The 25,777-nt window shown below is 39.1% G+C and overlaps 1 protein-coding gene across 3 annotated transcripts; it reads left to right on the top strand.

Annotated features, from left to right (window-relative positions):
• Positions 1-451: 451 nt before the first annotated feature.
• Positions 452-22,815, top strand: LOC106085399 (UDP-N-acetylglucosamine--peptide N-acetylglucosaminyltransferase 110 kDa subunit). 3 transcript variants are annotated; one of them, XM_013249623.2, is made up of 10 exons: positions 452-629; positions 1,158-1,268; positions 11,598-11,808; positions 11,887-12,070; positions 16,604-16,672; positions 16,751-16,947; positions 17,018-17,213; positions 17,279-19,007; positions 21,621-21,801; positions 21,869-22,815. In XM_013249623.2, the coding sequence occupies exons 2-10, from the start codon at positions 1,163-1,165 to the stop codon at positions 22,134-22,136; spliced, it is 3,141 nt and encodes a 1,046-aa protein (XP_013105077.1). In that variant the 5' UTR covers positions 452-629; positions 1,158-1,162; the 3' UTR covers positions 22,137-22,815. The 3 variants fall into 3 exon arrangements, with proteins under 3 accessions (XP_013105077.1, XP_013105076.1, XP_013105080.1); XM_013249622.2 differs by having other exon boundaries at positions 452-701; XM_013249626.2 differs by lacking the exons at positions 452-629; positions 1,158-1,268 and adding an exon at positions 8,935-9,204.
• Positions 22,816-25,777: the final 2,962 nt, after the last annotated feature.

Raw genomic sequence — 25,777 nt, 5'->3', positions numbered from 1 at the left:
CCTGATGTTTGTGATAGCGTTTTTATTTTTATGTGCATTTTTATTGCGCTCAGCCTATATATTGTGGCCAGCAATTAAATTGGTGAATCCTTATTTTTTTTAATTTGATTACAAATTATTTTTAATTTCAAAAAAGTGCTGCCCAAAACTACCGATAATAAACGGTATTTAATACAAACGCAGTGTTTTTTATTTGAATTTCGAAGAAGATTTGTTGCAAATCTCAAATAATTAGATTTGTTTACACTGAAAATTTATGGAAAACCTAGTTGCATAACACGAGATTTCCGAAATCTCGTCGCCAATCTAGATTTGCTCCAAGTGTAAACATGGTTTAAAAAACAGCTTTGTTCTGAACATAGTAATACGTACCGAGATACGTTATTTCTTTTAACTGCCATTAACGTGAGCCAAAAATGCAACCCTTTAATTGTCAAAAACTTACCGAAGCGATATGTTCAGACAAGAATTTTAAACGCGAGATAATGGACTAAAAATGAAATATGTCGTCAATTTATACGTAAACAAAAATTAAAAGATAAAATCAAGTGGAAATTCTTGCAAATAATCCGCCAACAAGCAATCAACTAAAAAATACTGGAGAACGGAAGCAAAACTATAACATTCAGGTTAAACGTAGTTTCTTTTGTTGCGGAAAAAATCATCGCCTTTTCTTCGTTCGGCCCGCTGGGAAGATTTGTGTAATTAAAAAATCTTAAATCAATTTTTTTTTCTTGTGTGTCGTGCTGTCGTCTTCGGTAACAGTAGTAGTTTTGTTGGTGGTGTTATATTTTGTATTTATCGCCTATATGTATATATTTTTGTGTATTGAACTGCTGTTGGCTTACTAGCAGGCTGGCATGTAGCTGTCTGGTCGGTCTGTCGTCTCTTACTCTCTTACACGGCAGCAGCGCACGAATTTTTTCCCCTATATTTTGTTCTCGCTGCCCGATTGCGATTGCATGACAATGACAAGACGAAGTGCCGCCGCCGTCACCACCGCCGCGTTTTCTGGTTTTCTTTTTTCGGAGAATATTGAATAATATAAATACTAGCATCAAAAACTAAGTGCTATTGAAAAATATGTGTGAAAATCCACCACAAATTCTCGATCCATTTTATTAAAGAATTAAATCGACGAATTTGTTCCATTTTAGGCAAAATGCAAAGTCAGCAATCGCCAAATCCTACACAAACACAGACACTGCAAAATCAAGGCAATAATGCAGTGGGCAAGATCAATGACACTCCAAATTTATCAACTGTGGGTAAGTATTTATTTATTAAAGACATAGCCGAAGGAATGGTTTAGCAACAAGCATCAACTAATTAGGGCCCAATCTTTGTGAATAGCTCATCGTCATTATTATCAAATTTTAAGTTCAGTTGGGATTTTTTATTCTGGTGGTGGCATTTTTCTTTATACAATACGAAATAGAATTTTTAATGTTACCTGTCTCCTTTCTCATTATTGGCATAGGAGGGTTAGCTAGCAAGCGAGCGAGCAAGCAACCAGAGTGAGTGTATATGTATTGCAAATGATTACGCGCTTGACTGATATGGGGTGTGTACGTATGTGTGTATAGATTTCCGTGTGTTGAGAGGGTGTGTGACAATGTGTGCGTGCGTCGTCCAGTACGGATGAGTGAGTGAGCAGCAAAAGCATGTGCTTGTATTTGCGTATAGAAATTTAATTTTTTTATTTTATAAAAAAAGAGTTGTCATAAGTTGTTTTGAATACTGCCTGGCCATTCACTGTTCTATAATACAAAAAAAGAATTCCATGCACATGACTATTGCTGTATTATGGGATGGATGAAGGAGGAAAATGAAGAGGGACGTTGAATGCAATATACTATACAGAATACTGTATAAAGAAAGAATTACTGCCATAGATTACACTCTCCATTGGACGAGGTGTATTTTGCTCTAGGGTGGGATCCATTCGGTGACTACATAATATTTTGTTTTTCTTTTGTTGCTGTTTTTTCCAAAATGGCCTATCGATTAACAATTTGAACAACAAAGAAGAATGGAGGCATAGCATTTGTATATGTGGATACCTATTATTTCTTCAAAAAAGAGATATCAAAGTTGTTTACGTTTGCTAATCAAAGCTCCAAAACAATTTGTCAACAACGAGATATTAGCACCTATGGACTGAGACTGGCTATGAAAGTATTTCTTTATTTTTAAGTATTACCAATTTGTATTCGCTTCACCATAAGATGGTGGTATACTAATTTCGTTATTCCGTTTGTAACACCACGAAATATGTGTCTAAGACCCCATAATGTGTATACTTGATCGTCATCAAATTTTAAGTCGATCTAGCAATGTTTGTCTGTCCCTCTGTCTGTTGAAAGTACGCTAACTTTCGAAGGAGTAAAGCTAGGGACACAAATACTTATTTGATTCATGTGAAATTTTGCACCTATCGTTGAGAAATGACTTCCATCAACTGTGCCAAGTATGGTCCAAATAAGTCATAACCTGATATAGCCGCCGTATAAACCGATCTCCCGAATAGACTTCTTGCGCTTCTAGACGGCGCAATTCTTATCCAATTTGGTTGATATTTTGCATATGTCGCTTTGGTATGATTTTCAACAACTTTGCCATGGTCTAAATCAGTTGATTATCTGATGTAACTGCCATATAAAACGATCTCCCAATTTGACAAACTGAGCGACTGGAGGAAGCAATTTTTAATCGATTTGCCTGAAATTTTAGAAGTGGTATTTTTCTACGACTTTTAACAGCCATGACGAGTACGGTCCATATCGGTCAATAAATTGATGTAGCTTATATATATATTAAAAAAGTCATTCAAAGAACTTGATAAATGCGATCCATCGTGGAGGGTTTATAAGATATAACTTATCACGATTTTACTTGTCTATAGTTTGTGTGGTCCCATAAGAGATGGTCCTTATTAGGATTATGTACAAAATGTATTAAATATCGATAATTTAGCTTACAAAGTAATTAACCTTGGGATACCACTGGTATTATTATATCCTCTACCAAAAGAAGAGTCTTTTACTAATTTCGACATACATTTTGTAACACATTCCCGTCTATTATCATTCAGGCGCTTTGGCACAATTACCTCTTTGGTGCAATGCCATGGCAGCCGGTTGTACGTACCGGATTGACCCGATGGAGTTCTTCATCGGCAGGGACTGCCGCCTCAGTCTATACACGCTGCTACAACAACAACAACAACCTCTTTTGGTGTAGGTAGGTTGTTGTAGCCACACTTACATGTGGATGTAGCGATACTTGTTAAGCCACTATAGGTGAGCAAGCTCCTTCCGGTCCATAGGACCGCATCGCCGCGGTAAAATGACTGCCATTGTTTATATAATTGCGCCAATTATTTGCCTTGTCGTATCTAGCATCATATGGTCTTAATTTTTAAGAAAGAGCCGATACCGCCCGGTTTCTCACTCGATACCGCTGATTGTCCGCGACAGCAGTTGCAGCAACCTGTGGACGCCCCCAGTAGCTTCCAGCTAAGACTCTCGTGGTAACGATGAACACCATACATATCAGAGTTCACAGTTCGATCTATGGTGCTGTTATAACCATTTGATTTGTTTAGCTTCTAATGGGTTGCATTGTCCCTAAAGGGTAGATAGGTGCTGCTACTTAATTTCTTTAGAACCCTTTTTTGGTTCAAATTTAATTTGTGTTTAATAAGTATGAGTCCCAAACAACTGTGCCTACCAACATGACTCAAATCGAAATTTCTACCAAAATAGCAGCCCAAGGATCGTTACACCCATTTATAGTTGTATCTACAACAGTTCTGGGCATATGTGCGGGTATGCGCAATATTTTCAGTTAAATTTTTTATTTGATATGTTAAACTCATTGAGTTTTTCTTTATAGAAGCAAATACTTGGGAATCTGCTGAATCGGATAATGAAGTGTAATGGTTGTTGTTGTTGTGGCAGTGTGTTGTATACCTAGGCGGCAGCCCTTGCCGATTAATTACTCCATCGGGTCAATCCGGTACGTACAACCGGCTGCCATGTTGTAGAAGTTTGTTGTTTTCTATCTTTCGTCTGCTTGTTTCTGTTGAGTGTCCAGATCCAGGAACTCTGCGACAAAGATGGGGTGCGTCCAGAGAAATCTTGGTCTCAGTTGAGTGGGTCTGGCTGAGCAGTTAAACAGGTGACGTGTGTCGTGTGGTCCCTGGTCACAATCGGGACATACATCTTGCACGTCGACATCAATCCTTGCTCTGTAGGAGTTGAGGCGGCTGCATCTGCCGGAATGTAATTGAGCCAGAATTACTCTGGTTTGCCTGGGGAGGTCAATTTCTTCAGGTGCAACGGGAGGCGGTCGTTCTTCAAGGACAGATTTTTGTTGTAACGATATATTTCCATGTGGAGGTAGCGATAATTGTCAAGCCCAATTGGGTGAATAAGCTCGCTGCCGGTCCATAGGACCGATCGCCATCAGGAACATGATGGAGGTAGCGATAATTGTCAAGCCAAGTTGGGTGATTAAACTTGCTCCGGTCCAAAGGACCGATCGTCATCAGGAACATGATGGCCATTGGTTATATTAAGTCGTATCGAGTATCACAGCACTCACTTTTTAAGCAAGGCCTGGTGCCGCCCGACCTCTCACTTAAACTCTCCACTCAATCCCGACCATTGTCCGCGGCTTTAGTTGCAGTTACTCACTATGGAGCATTCCACTATCCGCACCCAGTAGACGCGCCTGATAGCTCGCAGCTGTGGGCATCACCTCTTCAACGAGAAGTTTCAACTTGGCTGTATACCTCACAACGGAAGGGGAATGTCGATAGCATTAGGAGGAGAACCCAGCCGATTAGCGTCAAAAGGCTGGTACTAATTTCCTTTTTCGGAAAAATTTCCGAAAACTGTTCTTTCGGTGGTTTGACAAGGTTACCACATTTGATTTTTTTTTTTGGTTTCTTTGGCCAAAATGTTGGCATCTACATATAAAAATAATATGGCATCAAACCATTTATCAGCTGCTTACGAGCAGGTGTACAAACAAATGTGAGTGTTTGGGTATGGTATGTTGTTGGATTTTTCAACCAAAACTACCCCTTCGTAATTAATAAATAATGAAACACAAAACAAGTTAAAAAAACACAAATTCAGCATTTATTTGTAAAAATAATTAGATTTTATATTTTAAAAATAGCTTCTTATTAATGCATCCACAAACTCTTTAATTTTTTTCACCCAGAGTAAATACATGTGAGCAACATCACTAACATTAACAAACTATCAGTTACAATTAGAAGTCTGGCGATCGCGTTTATTTTGCGTAAGAAAATAACTTGTTGCATAGCTACTGTGGTTGTGCTCTCAATGGGCGTTTAGAAATATAAATTTTTCATTATATGAAAAAACAAGTTATGACGAAACGAACACATTTCGGCAAATTTTTCCGTTTTTTTTTATATGGTGTTTCAACCGAATATAGTATCGGCATATAGGCGGTAATGCTAATATCTGGATCACGGTGGCCTCTATGGATGATGATGAGACGTTGGAGCATTTCCTATGTCTTTATCCGGCTTTCGCGGCTAACAGATACAGGCACTTAGGCACTTTTTAAAAAATTTTCAATAATTTTTTATGAATACCCATTTTTCAATTAAATTTTTTTAATAACTTCTTTAAAAACGGTGATTAATATTATCATTTGATCAAATATTAATTGAAGCAATTTCATTAAAAAAGTGAATTGGATCAAATAATTTTTGCCGATTTTTATTTTTTCTGTGTAGGTGGTTAACAAAGAAATTTGTACCCAAATAACATCATTAAACACAGGCGTACCACAGAGCTACAACCCTAGTTGAGAAGTGTGCAAATAACGAAATACTCATATATTTCTTTAGCATTAATGACCATCGCTAAAAAATTTAACTAGTTTCACCCCAATTTGGTAGGGTATTTATTACACGAATAGACGAAATCTGCTCGATAATATATTTTCTTTATTTTAGTAAATAGATTAAATTTATCTTTGTAAGTCTTTATTTACATTTGGTAATTTTACTTGCCGTTATTCTCAGTTTGTAGGGCATAATTTCTCTTTCCTTAAACCTTTCTGTCCTACCAACTGAAAATTGACGCAATAGAATTACAAAGTGTAATGTTGAAGCGATAAATATGTAGTGTCTACACGTTAGTTTTCTTTACTACAAGAGAAAATGTTTCCTTAAGTTGCTTTCTAAAATTTCCTTGGAAGAAATGTTAATAACGATGCAATATCCGTCAAACTCCCTATAATAATTTTAGAATCCCCATTGACACCGCCATTATCGCCCAGTTGGCAAACATATATATTACATATGCGTGCGTGTATGTGTGTTTGTATGTTTATAGACTATGTGTGCAATGGGAGGGGGGCACTGTTTACATCTACCAGTGTGTGTGTAATTTACAAAATTTTCCGATAATGCTCTATGCGCTGCTACCGTTTTTCGTTGATTGCCTTTTTGTCGGGGTTTTGGCTTCGAAATCAAGAGCAACAGCAACAAAGAGAAAACACGTCAACTTGGGCCCCTCGACTACAACAACGCTTCAGTCAGTCATTCACAACAACAAAATAAAGCCCACATGTTTTATTGTTTCTTCTATATTTTTTCGATGTTTATTGCACTTTGACGGTTGTTGGGGATGGTTGGGTTGAGTTTTGCTGGTCGGCCGATCATCCAGTTCAACAACAGGCAATCTAAAAAATAGTAGCTAAAAAGGGCGAAGAACAGGAAACAAGAGTACATTCGCTGTCGTTAAATTGAATAGCACTCATCAGCAAATCTGCAATCGTCTGATTATTAATAAGTGACAGTCCCGTGTTACTCTTCTGACTTAATACGTAATGTTCGCTAATCACAGCAATTGCTAAGCCACGCTAACAACAACATATAAGACAAAAACAACACCATGTCGGCTGACTTTGTGTATACACCTTTTTCGTGAATTACATCTACATTTGAATTTTGTTGTTTCGAAATAGGAAAAAATAATACACTTTTCCTCTACAAATGACGGAACGAATAGCAGACTCATGTACAGACGAATCGCCGCACTTTTGATAGGTGAGCTGTTGCTCTCACCGCCAATACCAGCTATTGCAGTTTTGTATATGACCAGGGTTCGCGTTTTGACGTGTTTCATTAAACGTCTATGAAACTTTCGTAAAGATTTTTTGATAAGGAAATTTTCTAAAAGGCAATCGATAATTGTACATTTTTAAAAAATTAAACGATATGACCTTGTTACAGTTTTAATGTAAAGTCTTAATGTAAAGTCCAACAACAACGAAATCAACTATACAACGCTGTGGGGATGGTAGCGCAAATTCACACTTGGCTGTCAAACTTTTGTACACTGTCAAATTGACATGATCAAAAGAGTTCTGATTATAAGGGTTGGTATTCTATTCTGCTTTCAGAATAGCCGCTGACATTTTTAATTTGTTTCGCGAGCGGATTTTGGCAGCAAACAAAACACGTTTCTTTATCTGCATTTCTTGTTTTCTCTATTTTATATATTTTTTCTTAAATATATAAAGAAAAACGCACCATTGAAACCAATAAAACAAACTAAAATGATGTCGGCAATAGTTTCAAGTGTTGCCACTATTATAGTTTTTTACGATTTTCCTCATTATAAACAGAGTACTACTTTTCCGTCGATTTTCAGCCAACGTTTTGCTGATGTTTTTTTATATGGAGTTTGAAAGCATTCCGATAAAAATGTGAAAAAGAAACAAAATATAAAAAACCTTTAAAATCCAATCGAAGCATTTGACGTTCTAGTGGGATTTGGATACAACTTTTAAATGGACAATTCGATCTGCTGGGTGGGCTAATGAATTTACTTTCTAATTGTACCAAGGATATGATAATTGAAACGTAGATAAATGTATATAAAGTAAAGTCATTAGCCCAGCTGATGGAATTTTCCATTTTGTGAGTTGTATCCACAACCCACCTGGGCTTTGTTTGAATTTTAGACATATTTTTTTTCACATATTTATTGTTTTAATTTATAATATATGCATTTATGATGGTAAATCTTTGGATCTTGCAGCTGTTTTCATTAATGGTGCTACATTCATTCTTTTTTTACGTTTTCTTCTATTTGATGACATATTCAATCGGCAGATTTGGCATCATTAATGATGTTTGTGGGGCCTATCCACTTTATGTCTTCGCAAGTGACCTAACCTTCTAATAGTGAACCCTGCAGTGTAGATTTGTAGTATATTTTCAGAATTTAAAAAAATGTAAGAAATTGGTATGTACATGACAATTTGCGATTCGTTGTGATTTGTTGCAAGTAATAAACTAAAAAAATACAAAATAATAATACCTACATACCTTAGTATTTATAAATGCCATAATAAATAATTTTAAACAACTTAATACTTAGGGAAAAATGCATTAATTTTGAAGATATTTTGTTTTATAAATTGAAATTTTATTTGATACATTGGTAGTTTTTTAATTTAATTTAAATTTTAATTCTATTTTTATTTTTTTTTTTTTAATTTTTAAAAATTTTCTCCGAAAATATTTTTAAGCGGCAACACTGGTTAAGACAATAGATGTATTTCCTTGTATTTGTGAACAATTTGTTTTTAACAATAAAAAATAAAATCGAGAGATCTTACATGTGTGCAGCAATGTGGCGCACTTCATCCTTACTGGTGTGTGGGGGACGAGGGGCTAACTATGAACTGAACCGACGTATAACGTATGGTTATCGTGGCCGTCGTACTCATCGTCGTCGTTGTATGCGTCGATGTGTGTAGTACGACAACATTGCCTTCCCTCTCACTCTTAGTGGGCATTGTGTTCTGTAAGAATATACACTTACTTTTTTTCATTATATCGTAGAATAATTTCACCCTTGAAATTTTACAAGATAGAAACCTTGGACAGGCGAGAAGTTCATACATAATTTGCGTGGTGGCCCCTGAGTGAATATATCCTTCACCCACAAACACTGCAATAGGAACAGATACCGAACGAACGGCCCTCGGTTCCTACTTGCACACAACAACGTAACTACGAAGAGAATCCAAACAGACGCAAGCCAACAAAGTGGTGGTGGTGCAGAAGGTTTCTTTGGCAACATTCAAAGAATATGTCCCAGTTTATGTTTTTAAACAATGACTTTGATGGAGGAACAGGTATGCTCGAAACATCATCATGGTTTTTGCTATTGATTTTGTCAAGTTTTTAACATCCTTATCAACCTTCATCACATCCACCACAGCAAGAAGATGATGGATGGATAGAAGACGTTGTACAGGTGTTTTAGTACAGATTTGTGAGCATAAAACTAAAGTGTGCTTTTGTGTATCATCCTACATACATGGCCAAATCAAGTGCAATTGTTCTCAAATGCCAACAAATGTACGCACGTGAGTGTTGAAACGAATTTTCAATTCCTTGATAAAAGCCAATAGATAATAAATAGTAAATGGCTTCTGCTAATAATGGCATAGTTATCAGTAGTAATCGGAACGAAAAATGGTAACCAATTAACATTGGGTATTGATAAAAAAATCGGCCAATTTTATGGAAACGTGGCAAATTATTTGGATAAAGGGCCAAATGGCAAATAGAATACTTATGTCGCTAAACAAACCAGTCCTAAATGAAAGGCAGTATTTTTATTGCTGCAAAATAACCTGCGCAAAAATATAAGTTGCGTTCTATTTTAGTGACCATAACGCCATTTTAAATTTGAAACATGAAAGTAGTCTATCCATATAATCTTGGAATCAGTGTCCAATTTGTGACCATTTGTCACCGTTACCCTTGGAGCCTTATCTTAAAAAAAATCCTGAAAAGTGCTAGAGGCATACGTAAACATCTCAGTTCAATTCTGAGATAAACGACAATCAAGAGATGGTTTTAATTCGGAAATGCTTTTTCCAGGATTTAATATCATCTATCAACCTCGCTATATCTTCGGCACGTTACCACTTCTCCAATTTTGAGAATTTACACTTATTCTCCATCTAATTTTAAGGCGGTTCGCTTTTTGCGTCAATATTTTTCGCGATTAAGCCTAGTACTGAGTCAAACACACTATGAAAAATGGTGGCGAAGACAATATGGAATCATTCCGCAAAAGTGGTACTGAGTACTGAAAGTAAAATAGCAACGACATGACGCTGTGACAACATAAACTGACTCTATTCTTCGCCAGAACACAAACAAAAGTCAAAGTGCTTATTTTAATTACATTTGCAATCAGTTGCAGCGAAATCTATACTGACGCAGCGACATGTCGCTACAATTTTTCTTATAGAAATCTGTATGACCTACGGAATTTGGTCGATAAGAAGAAGTCAAGATCCAGGATCGACTTATCTGGCAGCTTCATCAAAACATGGACCAGTATAGCCCATTTACAATCCCAACCGACCAACACTAACAAGAAGTATTCGTGAAAGGTTTTAAGCGCCTAGCTTTTTTCCTTGGAAAGTTAGTTTGCTCTCGACAGACAGACGGACATAGCTAAATTGACTTAGAATGTCAAGATGATCAGGAATATTTACTTTGTTGGGTCTCATATCAATATTTCGTTGTGTTGCAAACGGAACGACGAAATAAGTATACCCTTTCTCCAATGCTGGAGGATATAAAACTAATTACCGCTCACGAACTGCGTCACCAGCAACTCTGTTTCATTGTTGTTGTAAGTCGTTGTATGGCCGATGCTTGTGTTATGTCGTCCAATAGAATGCTAATGAACTTAGTACTAGGCTTTAACAATGAATCAATTTCATCAGCGTTGATGGTAAAGGCTCTATTACACGGCATGTAGTTGTTTTATGACATGTCAAATTTAGCACATGTTGAGTTGTACATGTCGTGTGATAAAAACGAAACTAACATACGAAAATCACTTTTCACTACGAAAATCACTTTTTCGATTAGAGCGTGCTATATTACTTCTGACAAAAACATAAAGAAGTCAGGTGTTTTTGTTGTCAGTCGAATGAAAGCAACCCCAAATTAAATTGTTTTTACAAATTAATGATTTTTAACCGGCTTTCTCATAAAATTTAACAATTATTACGCATAAAAAAATCAGATTTTGCTCACATTTTTATGTTATGTCATACGAAAATAACATACAGGTGTGATAGCAAAAATGATTAATCGTATGTAAACTGACAATTTTGACAAACATTTTCAATTACATGTGTATACAAAAAGTGTCACGTCATAAGACATCTACATGCCGTGTAATAGCGCCTTAATCGACATTTATATTTGACAGCCAAAATGGCGCGGCAAATTTAAACGATGATGCATTATTTCTGTTGTTATTGGGAAAGTAACGGTGGTACAATTTTTCAGTTTTTAAGCATAATAAACATTTTGCCGCATAAATTAAAAAAATCCAAGATGTTAAACATTTTCAACTTAGAAAAACTCAACTACACACAAAAATGTAATCAAAAATTCTCTCAGAGCTCATAACAAAAATTTGGGTCCTATTTTAAGAAAAGCTTATTTTTATTAATTAAACGATAACATGATATAAACTTGGATTTTTTTTCAGGCCTTTTGGAACTAGCACACCGTGAGTACCAGGCTGTCGATTATGAGAATGCCGAAAAACATTGCATGCAACTTTGGCGACAAGATAGCACCAATACCGGAGTGCTATTACTACTCTCTTCCATACATTTTCAATGTCGACGCCTGGAAAAATCAGCACAATTTTCAACGCTAGCCATAAAGCAAAATCCTTTATTGGCTGAAGCTTATAGGTAAGAATTGAAATTTAAAAGTTCCTCTTTTTTATCCTATTGGTCTAATATACTCTTATTAATTTCAAATTTATACAGTAATTTGGGCAATGTTTTCAAAGAACGTGGACAATTGCAAGAAGCTTTAGAGAACTATCGACGTGCTGTACGCTTGAAGCCGGACTTTATTGATGGCTACATTAATTTGGCAGCCGCCTTGGTGGCAGCACGTGAGATGGAAGCTGCTGTGCAAGCCTATATAACAGCATTACAGTACAATCCAGTAAGTATTGAATAGTCATTTAACCATAGAAAACTTATTATTTATGTAACGCAGAAAATAAAAAAAAAGTTTATGTCGAGGTAGATCAGCTATAAAAGGAGGCATTTTATTATTGAACTAAAATTGAATCAGAAATGAGAGCTATGAGAGAACTATCCTCGCAGTTCCTTAATGTTCCTTCATAGGTTATAATTTGAGTATCATGGGATCACCGGTGGGAAGATGTTCTCGACCATCGCAGCAAAGCGTTTAATAATTCTATCAAATGATCTTGTTGTTGTTGTTGTAGCAGTTTATTGTGTACTATCTTTCGTCTGCTTGATTCTGTTGAGTGTCAAGACCCAGGAACTCCGCGACTAAGATGGGGTGCGTCCACAGGGATCTGGGTCTGAGTCGAGTGGGTCTGGCCGGGCAGTTAAACAGGTGACGTGTATCGTGCGGTCCCTGGTTACAGTCGGGACATACATCTTGCACGTCGGCATCAATCCTAGCTCTGTGGGAATTGAGGCGGCTGCATCTGCCGGAACGTAATTGAGCCAGAATCACTCTGGTTTGCCGGGGGTGGTCGATTTCTTCGGGTGCAATGGGTGGCGGTCGTACTCCAAGGACTACATTCACCCGGTAGCCAGTTAACGCGTCTGCTACCGTGTCTGCATGAATGTTGTTCAGACCCGCTTGATATGCCGCTTGATCTAGAGGTTCTCTCTTGTAGCGCTGGACCTCACGCTCTAGATCATGTAGATCTACCTTAAGGCTTCTGGGCGGTGGGTATCTATCCACAAGATGATGATTTGGATGATTTCTGCGATAACAGCCCAAAAGGTATTGCTTAGACAGCATGTAGTTATGTCTTCGCACTGGTAGGATCTTTGTCTCCTGGTGGAGGTGGTCCACATGAGAACTAAGGAGGCAGCCCGTCGCAGTTCGGAGGGCGGCATTCTGACAGATCTGAATATTATTCCACTGCGTGTCACAAAGCTGACGTGACCACACTGGCGCTGCATAACTTACCACAGACCGGCCAATTGCTTTGTACGTGGTCAACAAGGTTTCTTTGTCTGCACCCCAAGTGCTGCCGGCGAGTGACTTGAGGACCTTGTTTCTACTTTTGACTTTATTGCAGATTGCTGTGGCATGTGGGGAGAAGGTGTAGGAGCTGTCAAATGTGACGCCAAGTATTTTGGGACACTTGATGGTCGGAATCAATTCTCCATCGACCATCACAGTCAGCTCAGAATTCACCTCACGCGTATTTGTAGTGAACAGTGTGGCTGAAGATTTGGTGGCGGATATCTTCAGATTTCTTGCAGCGAAATATGAGGCAAGCTCGTTGAGGTAGACGTTCAGCCTATCGCAGATGTCATCAATGGGTGGGGGGCCTGATGCCAAGATCGTACAGTCGTCCGCATATGATACGATCTCTATGCCGTCTGGAGGAGGTGGGATGGAGGAAAGGTAGAGGTTAAACAGAGCCGGAGATATCACCCCGCCTTGGGGAACTCCCTGTTTCACTCTACGGTGTTTTGACTTCTTATCCCTAAATTCCACAAATGACTGGCGGCCACACAGATAATTCGCAACCCAACGTTTAAGGCCTGGCTGGAGGGACGTGTTGGCGATGTCCTCAAATAATTTGGCATGGCTGACCGTGTCGAATGCCTTCGATAGGTCCAATGCCACGAGGACCGTCCTATCACATGGCCTGGGTTGATTGAAGCCACGGCAAATGTGTGTGGTGATGGCATGCAAAGCTGTTGTTGTGCTGTGCAGTCTCCGAAATCCGTGTTGATGCTCGGCGAATGGAAATTCTCCTACGAGGCTCGGGAGGAGTAATGCCTCAAGCGTCTTAGCCACTGGTGAGAGAAGGGAGATCGGTCTGTACGACTCCCCCAAACTCGGGTCTTTACCAGGCTTCAGTAGCGGGATCACTCTGCCCATTTTCCAGACATCGGGAACTATAAGAGTGTTCAATGACAGGTTAAGGACAGTGGTAAGGTACTCAACTCCAGGTAAATCCAGATTCTTCAGCATCAATGTAGAGATTCCGTCGGGGCCCAACGCCTTGGAAGATTTGGCGCCACGGATGACATTTGTAACTTCGCCCACGGTAAATTGTGATGGCTGTTCATCGGCTCGGAGACCACGAATACGGCGAATGGCTCTCCTCCTTGCCCTGTCTCTCTCGGGATGCACGATAAATTGACGGTTGAACAACCTGGCGCATCTCTTCGGATCAGTCACGGTTAACTCGCCAAAAGTGACTGAGGTCCTGTCGTCCCGTCTACCGGGGTTCGAGAGAGACTTAACAGTGGCCCACAATTTGCCTGCACCGGTGCCTAAGTTACATTGCTCCAAGTGTTCCAGCCACAAATTCCGCTTATGTTCGTTGACTACCCTGTTTATTTCCAGATTCAGCTCGCTGATTCTGGGGTTAGCGGGGTCCATAGCACGAATCCCATCACGCTCGTCTGCGAGTACCACTGCTTGCGCCGGGAAATTGGGTCGCACTTGCGGTATTCGACCGGCTGGTATAAAGCGAGCGGCTGCTGCGTTGATGATGTCTCGGAATTTCCTCTCGGCCACAAGCACATCAGAGGGGGGTGGCAGTTCATTGAAGCGGCGATTGGTATACTCTCTGAAGCCAGTCCAATTGGCCTTCTTATAGTTGATGAACGTTCGGCGCTCAGAGGTTATGAAGTCGGGTGGTCGGTCGATGGTGAGGATTATGGGGAGGTGGTCTGACCCCAAAGAGATGACGGCTTGCCAGGATACGTCACTCAGGAGATCAGGGGATGCGATTGAGATGTCTGGCGAGCTGCTGCACCTCCTCGTAATCCTAGTGGGGGCATCCTCATTCACCGTGCAAAACGTGGAGCTATCTATCTGCTCTGCCAAAGCTATGCCACGCTGGTCGTTGCCTAGGGGAGAATGCCATGACGAGTGATGTGCATTGAAATCCCCCAGAACCAGACGACTATGGCCAGATAGCAACCCACTTATGTCGGGGCTGTAGGCCTGGCCATTAATCGGGACACAGCTGCCAACCGGCGGTATATACACGTTGTATATCTCTATCTCGGCAGTACCAGACTTGACTGCTACCCCCATACATTCCATGTATGGGTCACTAGCGTCAAGCGCAGGCGAGATAGGTCTATACTGCACGGAATGGTGTATAACGAAGGCCAATCCCCCACCTCCATTCCTTGAGCGATCCTTACGTAGCACATTGTAGCCGTGACAACTGTGCAAGCTGCAGGTGTTAGTCAGCTTTGTCTCCTGGATCGCTGCGACCGATATGCTCTTCCGACTCATAAAATCCACAATCTCATCAATCTTGCCTCGCAGTCCATTGCAGTTTAACTGCAGGAACGATACATTTCCCGACACTGGCCTGGCAATAGTAGGGCTAGGGTGCTGTCTTTGCATAAATTGCCGTACGGGAGAGGTCGGGGGGGTCACATAGTCCGACGACGAGGACGCCGAAGGCGACGACGGCGACGCTTGTGACCCACTGCTGGCTGTGTTCGCACAGCACCTAGCGACATAGCCAGTATGACTATACTCCCGTAGCGAAGTTAGGCCAGAGCAAGAACGGAAATGTACCCACTCCAAGCACCTGTTACACCTCACCGACACTGACCGATGATGAAGGCGGTTCTGGCAAACGGAACAGAACCAGGGTCCGGGGTTCTTTTCAATCCCGGCACGGACCAAAAGCATACGGAGAAGGCACTCCGGGATGTGCCTCTCCCATGACGAAAAAAGACGAACACGTACACTGAGGCCCTTGCCGATGAATATTCCATCGGGTCAATCCGGTACGTACAACCGGCTGCCATGGGATTGAAATGATCTTGTAGGTTTAACTTGTTGTTGTTGTAGCAGATTATTGTGTTCTATCGTTCGTCTGCTTGATTCTTTTGAGTGTCAAGCTAGAGGCTTTGTTGCAAATTTCATGCCTCCTTGGAGCTTGGTATTGCATTGCCCCCTGGCCCCACTTAATTTTGTGCGAAAGATTGTTCTATGCCCTACCGGTCTTACCGTTTATTTGACTTCAAGAAAACAAGATTTCCCGCACCAAATCTGAGCCGTATTGTTCTCCAAGTGGTAACATATTCTGAGACGATGAAATACCGATTTCGACCACCACTGTCCTAAAATACTTGTTATCAAATTTTACTGTCATAAGGAGTAGGTTATGACAGTTAAATTTGAAGATTTGATGCGGTATATCTTATTTAACAAGGTCGACAAGTCAAGTACTGCCCTTGTGGTGCAAACAAATAACCCTTGTTGACTTTATATTAGACAACTGACCGGTCAATCCGGTTTGATCTAAACAATTAAGTGACACAACGTGGAATTAGTAGAAACATTATGAAATACAGGTGCTTATATTGACTATTCAAACTATTCAAAGCTTCATAGGGTAGATCTGACCCGGAATTAAAACTATAATTAATTTGTTTTTGTTTTATTTATGAGAAATTCTGTTTCCTATCAATAATTTTTAAATTTTCTTTGTACTAGGATTTGTACTGTGTTCGTAGCGATTTGGGAAATCTACTAAAAGCTTTGGGACGTCTTGAAGAAGCCAAGGTAATTATTTTGCCCTCAGGGGATACTTTTGTATATACAAAATTAACGTTTTTTTTGTTCCAACTATAACCATAACAGGCATGTTATCTAAAAGCCATTGAAACATGTCCCAGCTTTGCTGTAGCTTGGAGTAACTTGGGCTGTGTTTTCAATGCTCAAGGTGAAATCTGGTTGGCTATACATCACTTTGAGAAAGCAGTTACTTTGGATCCAAATTTCTTAGACGCTTACATAAATTTGGGTAATGTTTTAAAAGAAGCCAGAATTTTCGACAGGTATGGATATCTAAAAGGAAAAAAAATTGAAAAATTCATTTAAAAAATTTAATTATTACTATCTTCGCAGAGCGGTTGCTGCCTATTTGAGAGCTTTGAACCTATCACCAAATAATGCAGTGGTCCATGGCAACTTGGCTTGTGTTTACTACGAACAAGGACTTATCGATTTGGCTATTGACACCTATAGGAGAGCAATTGAATTGCAGCCCAATTTCCCAGATGCTTATTGTAATTTAGCAAATGCCCTCAAAGAGAAAGGCCAGGTATTAGCTCTAAATATTACAGTAATTCTTGGATATCAATTCATTTTGTATTTGTCTTTTTCTAGGTTAAAGAAGCCGAAGAATGTTATAACACCGCTTTACGCTTGTGTCCCAATCATGCTGATTCTCTCAACAATTTGGCCAATATTAAACGCGAACAAGGATTCATTGAAGAAGCTACACGTCTCTACTTAAAGGCATTGGAAGTTTTCCCCGATTTTGCTGCTGCACACTCGAATTTGGCTTCAGTCTTACAACAACAGGGCAAGTTAAAGGAGGCCTTGATGCATTACAAAGAAGCAATACGGATCAATCCAACTTTTGCCGATGCTTACTCCAATATGGGTAACACACTTAAGGAGCTGCAAGATGTCAACGGCGCACTGCAGTGTTACTCGCGGGCTATACAAATCAATCCCGCTTTTGCTGATGCTCACAGTAATTTGGCAAGCATTCACAAAGATTCTGGCAACATACCCGAGGCCATACAATCGTATCGCACAGCTTTGAAATTGAAGCCAGACTTCCCCGATGCCTATTGCAATTTGGCCCATTGCCTGCAGATCGTTTGCGATTGGACCGATTACGAGGCTCGCATGAAAAAGCTCGTTAGCATTGTTGCCGAACAACTGGAAAAGAATCGTTTGCCTTCGGTACATCCACATCACTCAATGCTGTATCCCTTGTCGCATGATTTCCGCAAAGCTATAGCGGCTCGTCATGCCAACTTGTGCATTGAAAAGATATTGGTTTTGCATAAGCCCCCCTACAAATTCACAAGGGAGATTCCGAATGGCGAACGGATACGCATTGGCTATGTGAGTTCAGATTTTGGCAATCATCCCACCTCCCATCTGATGCAATCCATACCCGGCCTGCATGATCGTGCCCAAGTGGAAATCTTCTGTTATTCTCTGAGTCCGGATGATGGTACAACGTTCCGCTACAAGATCTCACAAGAGGCTGAACACTTTGTTGATTTGTCGACGATTCCTTGTAACGGCAAGGCAGCCGATCGCATCTATAATGATGGCATTCACATATTGGTCAACATGAATGGCTACACAAAGGGAGCACGAAATGAAATATTTGCTTTACGGCCGGCACCCATACAAGTCATGTGGTTGGGTTATCCCGGCACAAGTGGGGCTTCGTTTATGGATTACATCATCACGGACAAAGTGACGAGTCCCATGGAGCTGGCGCATCAGTACAGTGAAAAACTGGCCTATATGCCTTACACCTATTTCATAGGCGATCACAAGCAAATGTTCCCCCATCTCAAAGAGCGCCTTATCGTTGCCGATAAACAGTTGTCAGTTGTGGCCGACAACGTGGCGGTGATAAATGCCACAGATCTTTCGCCATTGGTGGAAAATACTGGCGTCAAGGAAATCCGCGAAGTGATCAACTCGGGAAAACCAATGGAAATTACACACAAAGTGGCCGAATTACCGAATACAACACAAATTGTTTCCATGATTGCATCGGGCCAAATACAGACCTCATTGAATGGAGTAGTGTTGCAAAATGGTTTGGCCACCACACAAACTAACAACAAAGCAGCAACCGGCGAAGAAGTACCCCAAAGCATAGTGATTACAACGAGAAGGCAATACAATTTACCCGACGAAGCCATTGTCTATTGCAACTTCAATCAGCTGTATAAAATCGATCCATTGACATTACAAACCTGGATGAACATTTTGAAGGCAGTGCCGAATTCGGTTTTGTGGTTGTTGCGGTTCCCAGCGGTGGGAGAACAAAATATAAAGAAAACAGTCGAGGATATGGGTAAGTCTAGTGCTAGAAATTGTAATGAGAAATAAATTTTGGGGAAAAAAATCGACGAAACTCTCTTTGACCTCAGAGGAAAAGTTTTGAAAAAGTTAGTAGTAATACTTTACTTTCAGGACTAGTCAGAACACACCCGATTATTTTTGAGAATAGTTTTGTTGTTGTGTTGTAACAGTTGCGTAACACACAGACTGCTTTATTCAAATTCAAATGTGTGCTTTACAATCTACTCTAGTTTTGATGGTTGTAAAGCACCACGATCCATTTGACATCGCCCGCGATATTTCTTGGTCGAAACTGAAATCGCGATACGGGATAACTAGTCAAATGCTTTTGGACAATTTTTTTGGAATTTTTTTAAATATTATTGCAAATAGTTTTATTTTTTTTAAGATTATATATTTTTTTTTTAAATATTTGTTTTTAATAATTTTTGCAAATTTTGCCCATGAACATTCCACTAAGGAACAGGGGCAAACTTCTCACATATCAATGAGTGCTGACCGATTTAAGTTTTAGCTCAATGATAAGGGCCCTTCTTTTTATAGACGGGTGCGAACGGCGTGGCGCAGAGCGACACCGCTTTGGAGAGAAGTTGGCGTTCAGCGTCATAGGGGAAATGCTAACTTCTGCGCTACGGTAGCCTCCGTAATATTGTTTTTTTTTTTTTTTTTTTGAAAAATCTGTTAACAATCAACGTAGGGGCTAAAATTATTTCCGGGGTATTTAGCCACTCTCCAAAGGACATTTTATACTTATGGGATCAGGGATTAATTGCCCGAAGCCCAAAAAATTTTGATAAATCCTTCCCACGACTTGAAAATGATAACAAGTCTACCCCTCATATGGCCCGACGTCAGAACATTAAGCGTTTCATGACTACTGATGTACATCTTGCACCCTGCATCGAAATTGTTTCTCTTCAAGATCACGAAGAGCAAAGCCTGAAAGACGCTGTCAAGAAAACTATGACTCTCAGCAAAATTTTTGTTTCCAAAGATGTTGAAAAAACATCTTGATAACAAGTCTACCCCTCATATGGCCCGACGTCAGAACATTAAGCGTTTCATGACTACTGATGTACATCTTGCACCCTGCATCGAAATTGTTTCTCTTCAAGATCACGAAGAGCAAAGCCTGAAAGACGCTGTCAAGAAAACTATGACTCTCAGCAAAATTTTTGTTTCCAAAGATGTTGAAAAAATGTAGAGGGTCTGGACGTACTCCCAAACTGCACCAAATATTATGATTTTAACATGGAGCTGTTGCCGAAAAATGCAGCATTTTTTCTACATCATTTTCAGCGAATTTTATTATTTTATTCCCTTCTTTTATTGCTGTTTAGGTTCACAATTTTCAATATTCTTTTCCGACTTGGCTGAAATTTTGCATGAGGAGTTGTGTTATGACTTCCAACAACTGAATATGGTACAGTTGGGATCTTGACATCTTGAGTCTCTATAGAGCGTCATTCTTATGCGATTTGGCAGAAATTTTGTACCACGGCTTCTTCCATGACCCATTCCGCGCAAAGAACTCTACAAATGCGATTCATGGTGGAGGGTATATAAGAATCGGCCCGGCCAAACTTAGCCCGCTCTTACTTGTTTTTTTTAATTTGCAAAATCGGATTTAAAAAAGTTCTTGGGAAATAGTAAGAATAACGCAACGTAAAGTTGACGTAGTAGGAAATTGCCATAGAAGCCAAAATTTTTCAAGAGTACAACGAAACCTCTTGTAAAACACTCAACCAAGGATAGTTTAGGTTGACATATACCGTATATATAGTTTAGACTATATATACGTATATATAGTTTAGACTATATATACGTATATATAGTTTAGACTATATATACGTATATATAGTTTAGACTATATATACGTATATATAGTTTAGACTATATATACGTATATATAGTTTAGACTATATATACGTATATATAGGTTAGACTATATAGACCAGTAAACGGCTTGTTATACGTTCAAAAAACTAAAGAGTATACTCAAAAAAATAATTTTTTTGTTAGCAATTCCGTGTTATATACAAAATCCTTAATTGTTTTCCGTACCACTACCCTAAGTTGGTTCATGTCTAGTGTATTGTGCCCCCACCTAAGTACAGGTGTCGTTTAGCCTTGAAAGCCGAGCAATGACATAGGATATGCTCCAACGTCTCTTCATCTTCCCCACATGCCCTTCCCATGCTATCACTTGCCGCACCGATTTTGCATAAGTGAGCTCGTAGTCCTATGTGTTCCAATTTATATTTCACAGAAGCGGTTAAACTTAGTCATAGTCAATGCTATTCTACATTACTTTCCAAGATGTAGGAAAATAACAGACTTTGTCACTTTGGAATTACATATAACGCTGTTCTTTTGGAATCACATCCAATTTTTTTGTCATTCCCAAGAACTCTTTCAGAAAAATTTGCAATTTATTTTGTAATTCCCAAGAAATTTTTCACAAGCTGTGAAAAAATTTGTCAACGCCGACTATATGAAAAATCCACAATTACTTTTTGGGCAACCCAATAAATCCTATATAAAGCAGCTTGAAGGGTTGATTTCTACTTCCTTTTTCAATATCCTTGTTTTATCTCATTTTCAGGAGTTTCACCGGAACGAGTCATTTTCTCTAATGTAGCCTGCAAGGAAGAACATGTGCGACGTGGTCAGTTGGCTGATGTGTGCCTTGACACACCTCTGTGTAATGGACACACAACATCTATGGATGTTCTGTGGACTGGTACGCCAGTGGTAACATTGCCGGGTGAAACGTTGGCTTCAAGGTATGTTTTTTATAGTATAGATGATGACTATTTCATTGATTTGCCTTTTTTGTTTAATATTTTACAGAGTGGCTGCATCACAGTTGGCCACCTTGGGATGCCCTGAATTAATTGCCAGTACCCGCCAAGAATATCAAGAAATTTCCATACGCCTGGGCACAGATCGTGAATATTTAAAGAAAATACGCGCCAAGGTGTGGACGGCGCGTGATGAAAGTCCGCTTTTCGATTGCAAACAATATGCCCAAGGTCTAGAAATGTTGTTTATGCAAATGTGGAAACGTTTCTTGAGGAGCGATGTGCCCGATCACATTTCTGCCATTGAGAGTAAATAAATAAATTAGCAAAAAATACTGAGGCAGCAATATGGACCATCATCAGCAGCAGCACCACCACCACCATCATCATCATCATCATTAGTATACAAAATATTGTTGATATCACCATTACCATCTCTTATCTCATCATAAGATCATCTAACCATAATTTTTCTTCTGCCCACACATCACCCTCAATCAGGTCCATGGTCCCATAGAGTAGTAGCCCCCACCTTTTACATATATATATATATACACACACACACACACACACACACAAAGCCACAGACAAAAAGAATAGCAACAAACAAAAACACCATACCCTTCTTCTACATTAATTTATTGAATATTCTAGTGGGGGAGACGACAGATGGCGTTATAATTGCTCTTTATTGTTTTTATTTTCCTACCTACCTACAGATGTAGATTTTGAAAATATTATGATAATTCATTATATATTACTACTAATACCTAATGAATATGATTAGAGAGATTGCATATACAGATATATATTTAATACGAAAAAGAAATTAGCTGAAGGAACTCTTGAGGAAAACGAAGAAAAGATGAATGGAAATATATAAATAATTTATTGAACATAGCATTAAAACAATTTAAAATAATGAACTCTGTAAGAAACTCTTTGGAACCTCCCCCTCCCCCCCATTAACAACCCCCTCCCCCTACAAAAAAGGAAGAATGGCTAAACGAAATTTTTGTTGATGAAGAAGACGCGGTGCGATTAATTTAGTGAGGTGTAACTTTAGTTGATATATGAAGACAAAAAAAAAAAACAAAACAAAAAATTTAAACAAAAACCTACTGTTGACTTGAATGATTGTTTTGGCTAATTTATAAATTTAGCTGATCTCATCATTCTATTGTATTTATAGAGTGTTATAAATATTTAATTATGATAATCTAAAAGAAACAAACAAAAAAACAAACAAAAACAACAAGTAATGAAAGAAAAAAAACAAAAATTAAAAACAAAATCCATAAAAAACAAACCAATGTTTTAAAATTCTTCTGGCATTCATCGTAGTAAAAAAAACAACTACCAAAAACGTATATATACATAGGTATATATATAAAATATGAGTAAATCAAAGACTCCAAAAGGGGGGGAACGTAGGAAGGAATGAAAGATGTTTGGATCTATTTTACTTTGCGATATGTATACTCGTAAATATTCGGCCTAGACGAATATCTTTTAAATTTTATGCTCTACTGAAATTTTTATTTTGAATTTTTTTAAATTTTGGTAAAAATTTTCCCCTATCTCTACCCCTTTCAACGGCAGTAGCATCAGCAGTACACGCTGCATCTATTTAGTTTTTATTTTCTTTTTTGTATCTTCACTCTCTCTTTCTCCTTGCTACAATTAATAGCAAATTTTTAAGATTTTGAAAATCTAAGTCTTAGTTGACTGGTTTGGATTGAAACTCACTCTAACCATATACAAGAAGATTTTTTTTTTATTTAAAATTTATATATACAACAACAACATATATATACATACTATTTATATGTATATATACATATATATATGTAGTATATCCGTACGTATACCATATACACATATTTATTTATCTTTTTTTATAGATTAAGCTGTTACATATTTACTAATTTAACGAAAATTAAAAGAATGAAAGAGTAAAAAAAAAACATATTCTTAAAAAAAAAGTAATAAAACAATGAAGAATTATTTCGGAAAAATGCTTTTCTTCGAATACAAAAAAAAATCGTGGGGAATTCAATGGTTTACAACCAGTGTTGCCACTCAAGAAAATTATTTCATACCAAAATTTAAGAAAAATTCTACCTCCACTGAAGAGTTGGACATTTTGCCATTCCATTTGCATAACATCAAATTGTATATTTTCAATCCTTACTTTACTTTAAGTGGCTCTGACAGAACATTTGTTCCACCAGCAGAACGAAGAATAGCGTTCCAAGCAACTCGATCTTCTGCGCTCATTTTAAAATCTCTGACACCAAGTTTCGTGGTGTCTCCCTCCATTTGATCTTTCCATCGGGCTTTTGGTCTTTCCGGTTTGCGAGTACCACCATGTTTGCCTTCAAAATACTTCTTTGCTGGAGCTTCTTCATCCATTCTGACAACATGACCTAGCCAACGCAGCCATTATATTTTGATGCGTGTTACTATGCTATCGTCGTCATACAGCTCATACAGCTCGTGGTTCATACGTCGCCTATATTTTCAACCCCGCAAAGGATATTTCGATGTCTTAATATAAAATGGGCCTAACTCTTTTTTCTCCAAATTTGCTTATTTTTTGCATTCTATTGGATACAATTTCAATTATTAGTTTTTTCCTTCGTCTGTAAAGTAACAAAAAATCGAGTAAAGCCCTTTTTGTATTAAGCTATCGATATATTAGATGTTCTTTATATTTTTCATAGACATTCTAGACAAATCCATCCGCCAGTTTGTTGAAATCACTCTATAGTCTAAATTTCAAAGATGACCTATATCGTGATATAGCACCGTTTGTACCGATATCCATATAAGATATCTTGAGTGCCAAGTTTGTATATTTAGGGGTTTGATCCCAGAAATGCGCTTTAACTAAACATTTTACTGAAAGTTACATGGAAACCTCAACATCTGAGTATAGATAAGACCTGACCACGTTGTATTCAGCTGTCATATATTACCGATTTCCAATAGAGATGCTTGCTTTGAAGAAAAATAAGGGGTCGATTATGGATGGCAACTCAACTATAGTTGCGTTTCCAGCAAAAATAAAAATTAGTCTAAAGTAGAAATTTTTTGTTAGTTTTATTCGATATCAGTGTTTTGAACTTTCAGCCGGCTATTCGCACCGGATTGACCCGATGGAACCCGAATCGGCAAGTGCTGCCGCTTCAGTGTACGTGTTCGTCTTTTTTCTTCATGGGAGAGGCACATCCCAGAGTGCCTTCTCCGCACGCTTCTGGTCCGCGCCGGGATTGAAAAGAAACCCGGATCCTGGTACTGTTCGAGTGTGCCAGAACCGCCTCCATCATCGGTTGGGAGTAGAGTCATACTGGATATGTCGCAAGGTGCTGTGCGAACATAGCCAGCAGTGGGTCACAAGCGTCGTCGTCGGACTTTGTGTACGGCAGTATACGCAACGGCAACATCACAGCCCAAATATTGCCAGGCCTTTGCCGGGAAATTATCGTTTTTGCAGCCAAACTGCAACGGACTCCGTGGCAAGATCGATCAGATTGTGGATTTCATGATCCAGCAACGATCCAGGAGACAAAGCTGTCCAACACCTGCAGCTTGCACAGTGGTCACGGATACAATGTGCTACGTAAGGATCGCCCAAGAAATGGAGGTGGGGGATTGGCTGTGTCCCGATAAGTGGCCAGCGGGTTACTATCTGGCCATAATCGTGTGGTTCTAGGAGGCTTTAATGCGCATCACACTTCCTGGCATTCTCCCCTAGGTAACGACCATCGTGGCATAGCTTTTGCAGAGCAGAACGAAAGCTCCATGTTTTGCACGGTGAATGAGGATGCCCCCACTAGGATTACGAGGAGGTGCATCAGCTCGCCAGACATTTCCATTGCATCCCCTGATCTCCTGAGTGACGTATCCTGGCAAGCCGTCATCTCTTTGGGGTCAGACCAACTCCCCATTATTT

Source organism: Stomoxys calcitrans, chromosome 5 (genome assembly GCF_963082655.1).
Source record: "Stomoxys calcitrans chromosome 5, idStoCalc2.1, whole genome shotgun sequence".
NCBI lineage: Eukaryota > Metazoa > Arthropoda > Insecta > Diptera > Muscidae > Stomoxys > Stomoxys calcitrans.
The sequence above is the reverse complement of the archived record's forward strand: the minus strand, read 5'-3'. Positions and strand labels throughout refer to the sequence as shown.

What these genes read in the sequence shown, in the direction of transcription:
- LOC106085399 (XM_013249623.2), top strand. Translation starts at nt 1,163, where the DNA reads ATGCAAAGTCAGCAATCGCCAAATCCTACACAAACACAGACACTGCAA. An exon ending in TTATTGGCTGAAGCTTATAG is followed by an intron (nt 11,809 to 11,886) that starts GTAAGAATTGAA and finishes AAATTTATACAG; the next exon opens with TAATTTGGGCAATGTTTTCA. An exon ending in CAGCATTACAGTACAATCCA is followed by an intron (nt 12,071 to 16,603) that starts GTAAGTATTGAA and finishes TCTTTGTACTAG; the next exon opens with GATTTGTACTGTGTTCGTAG.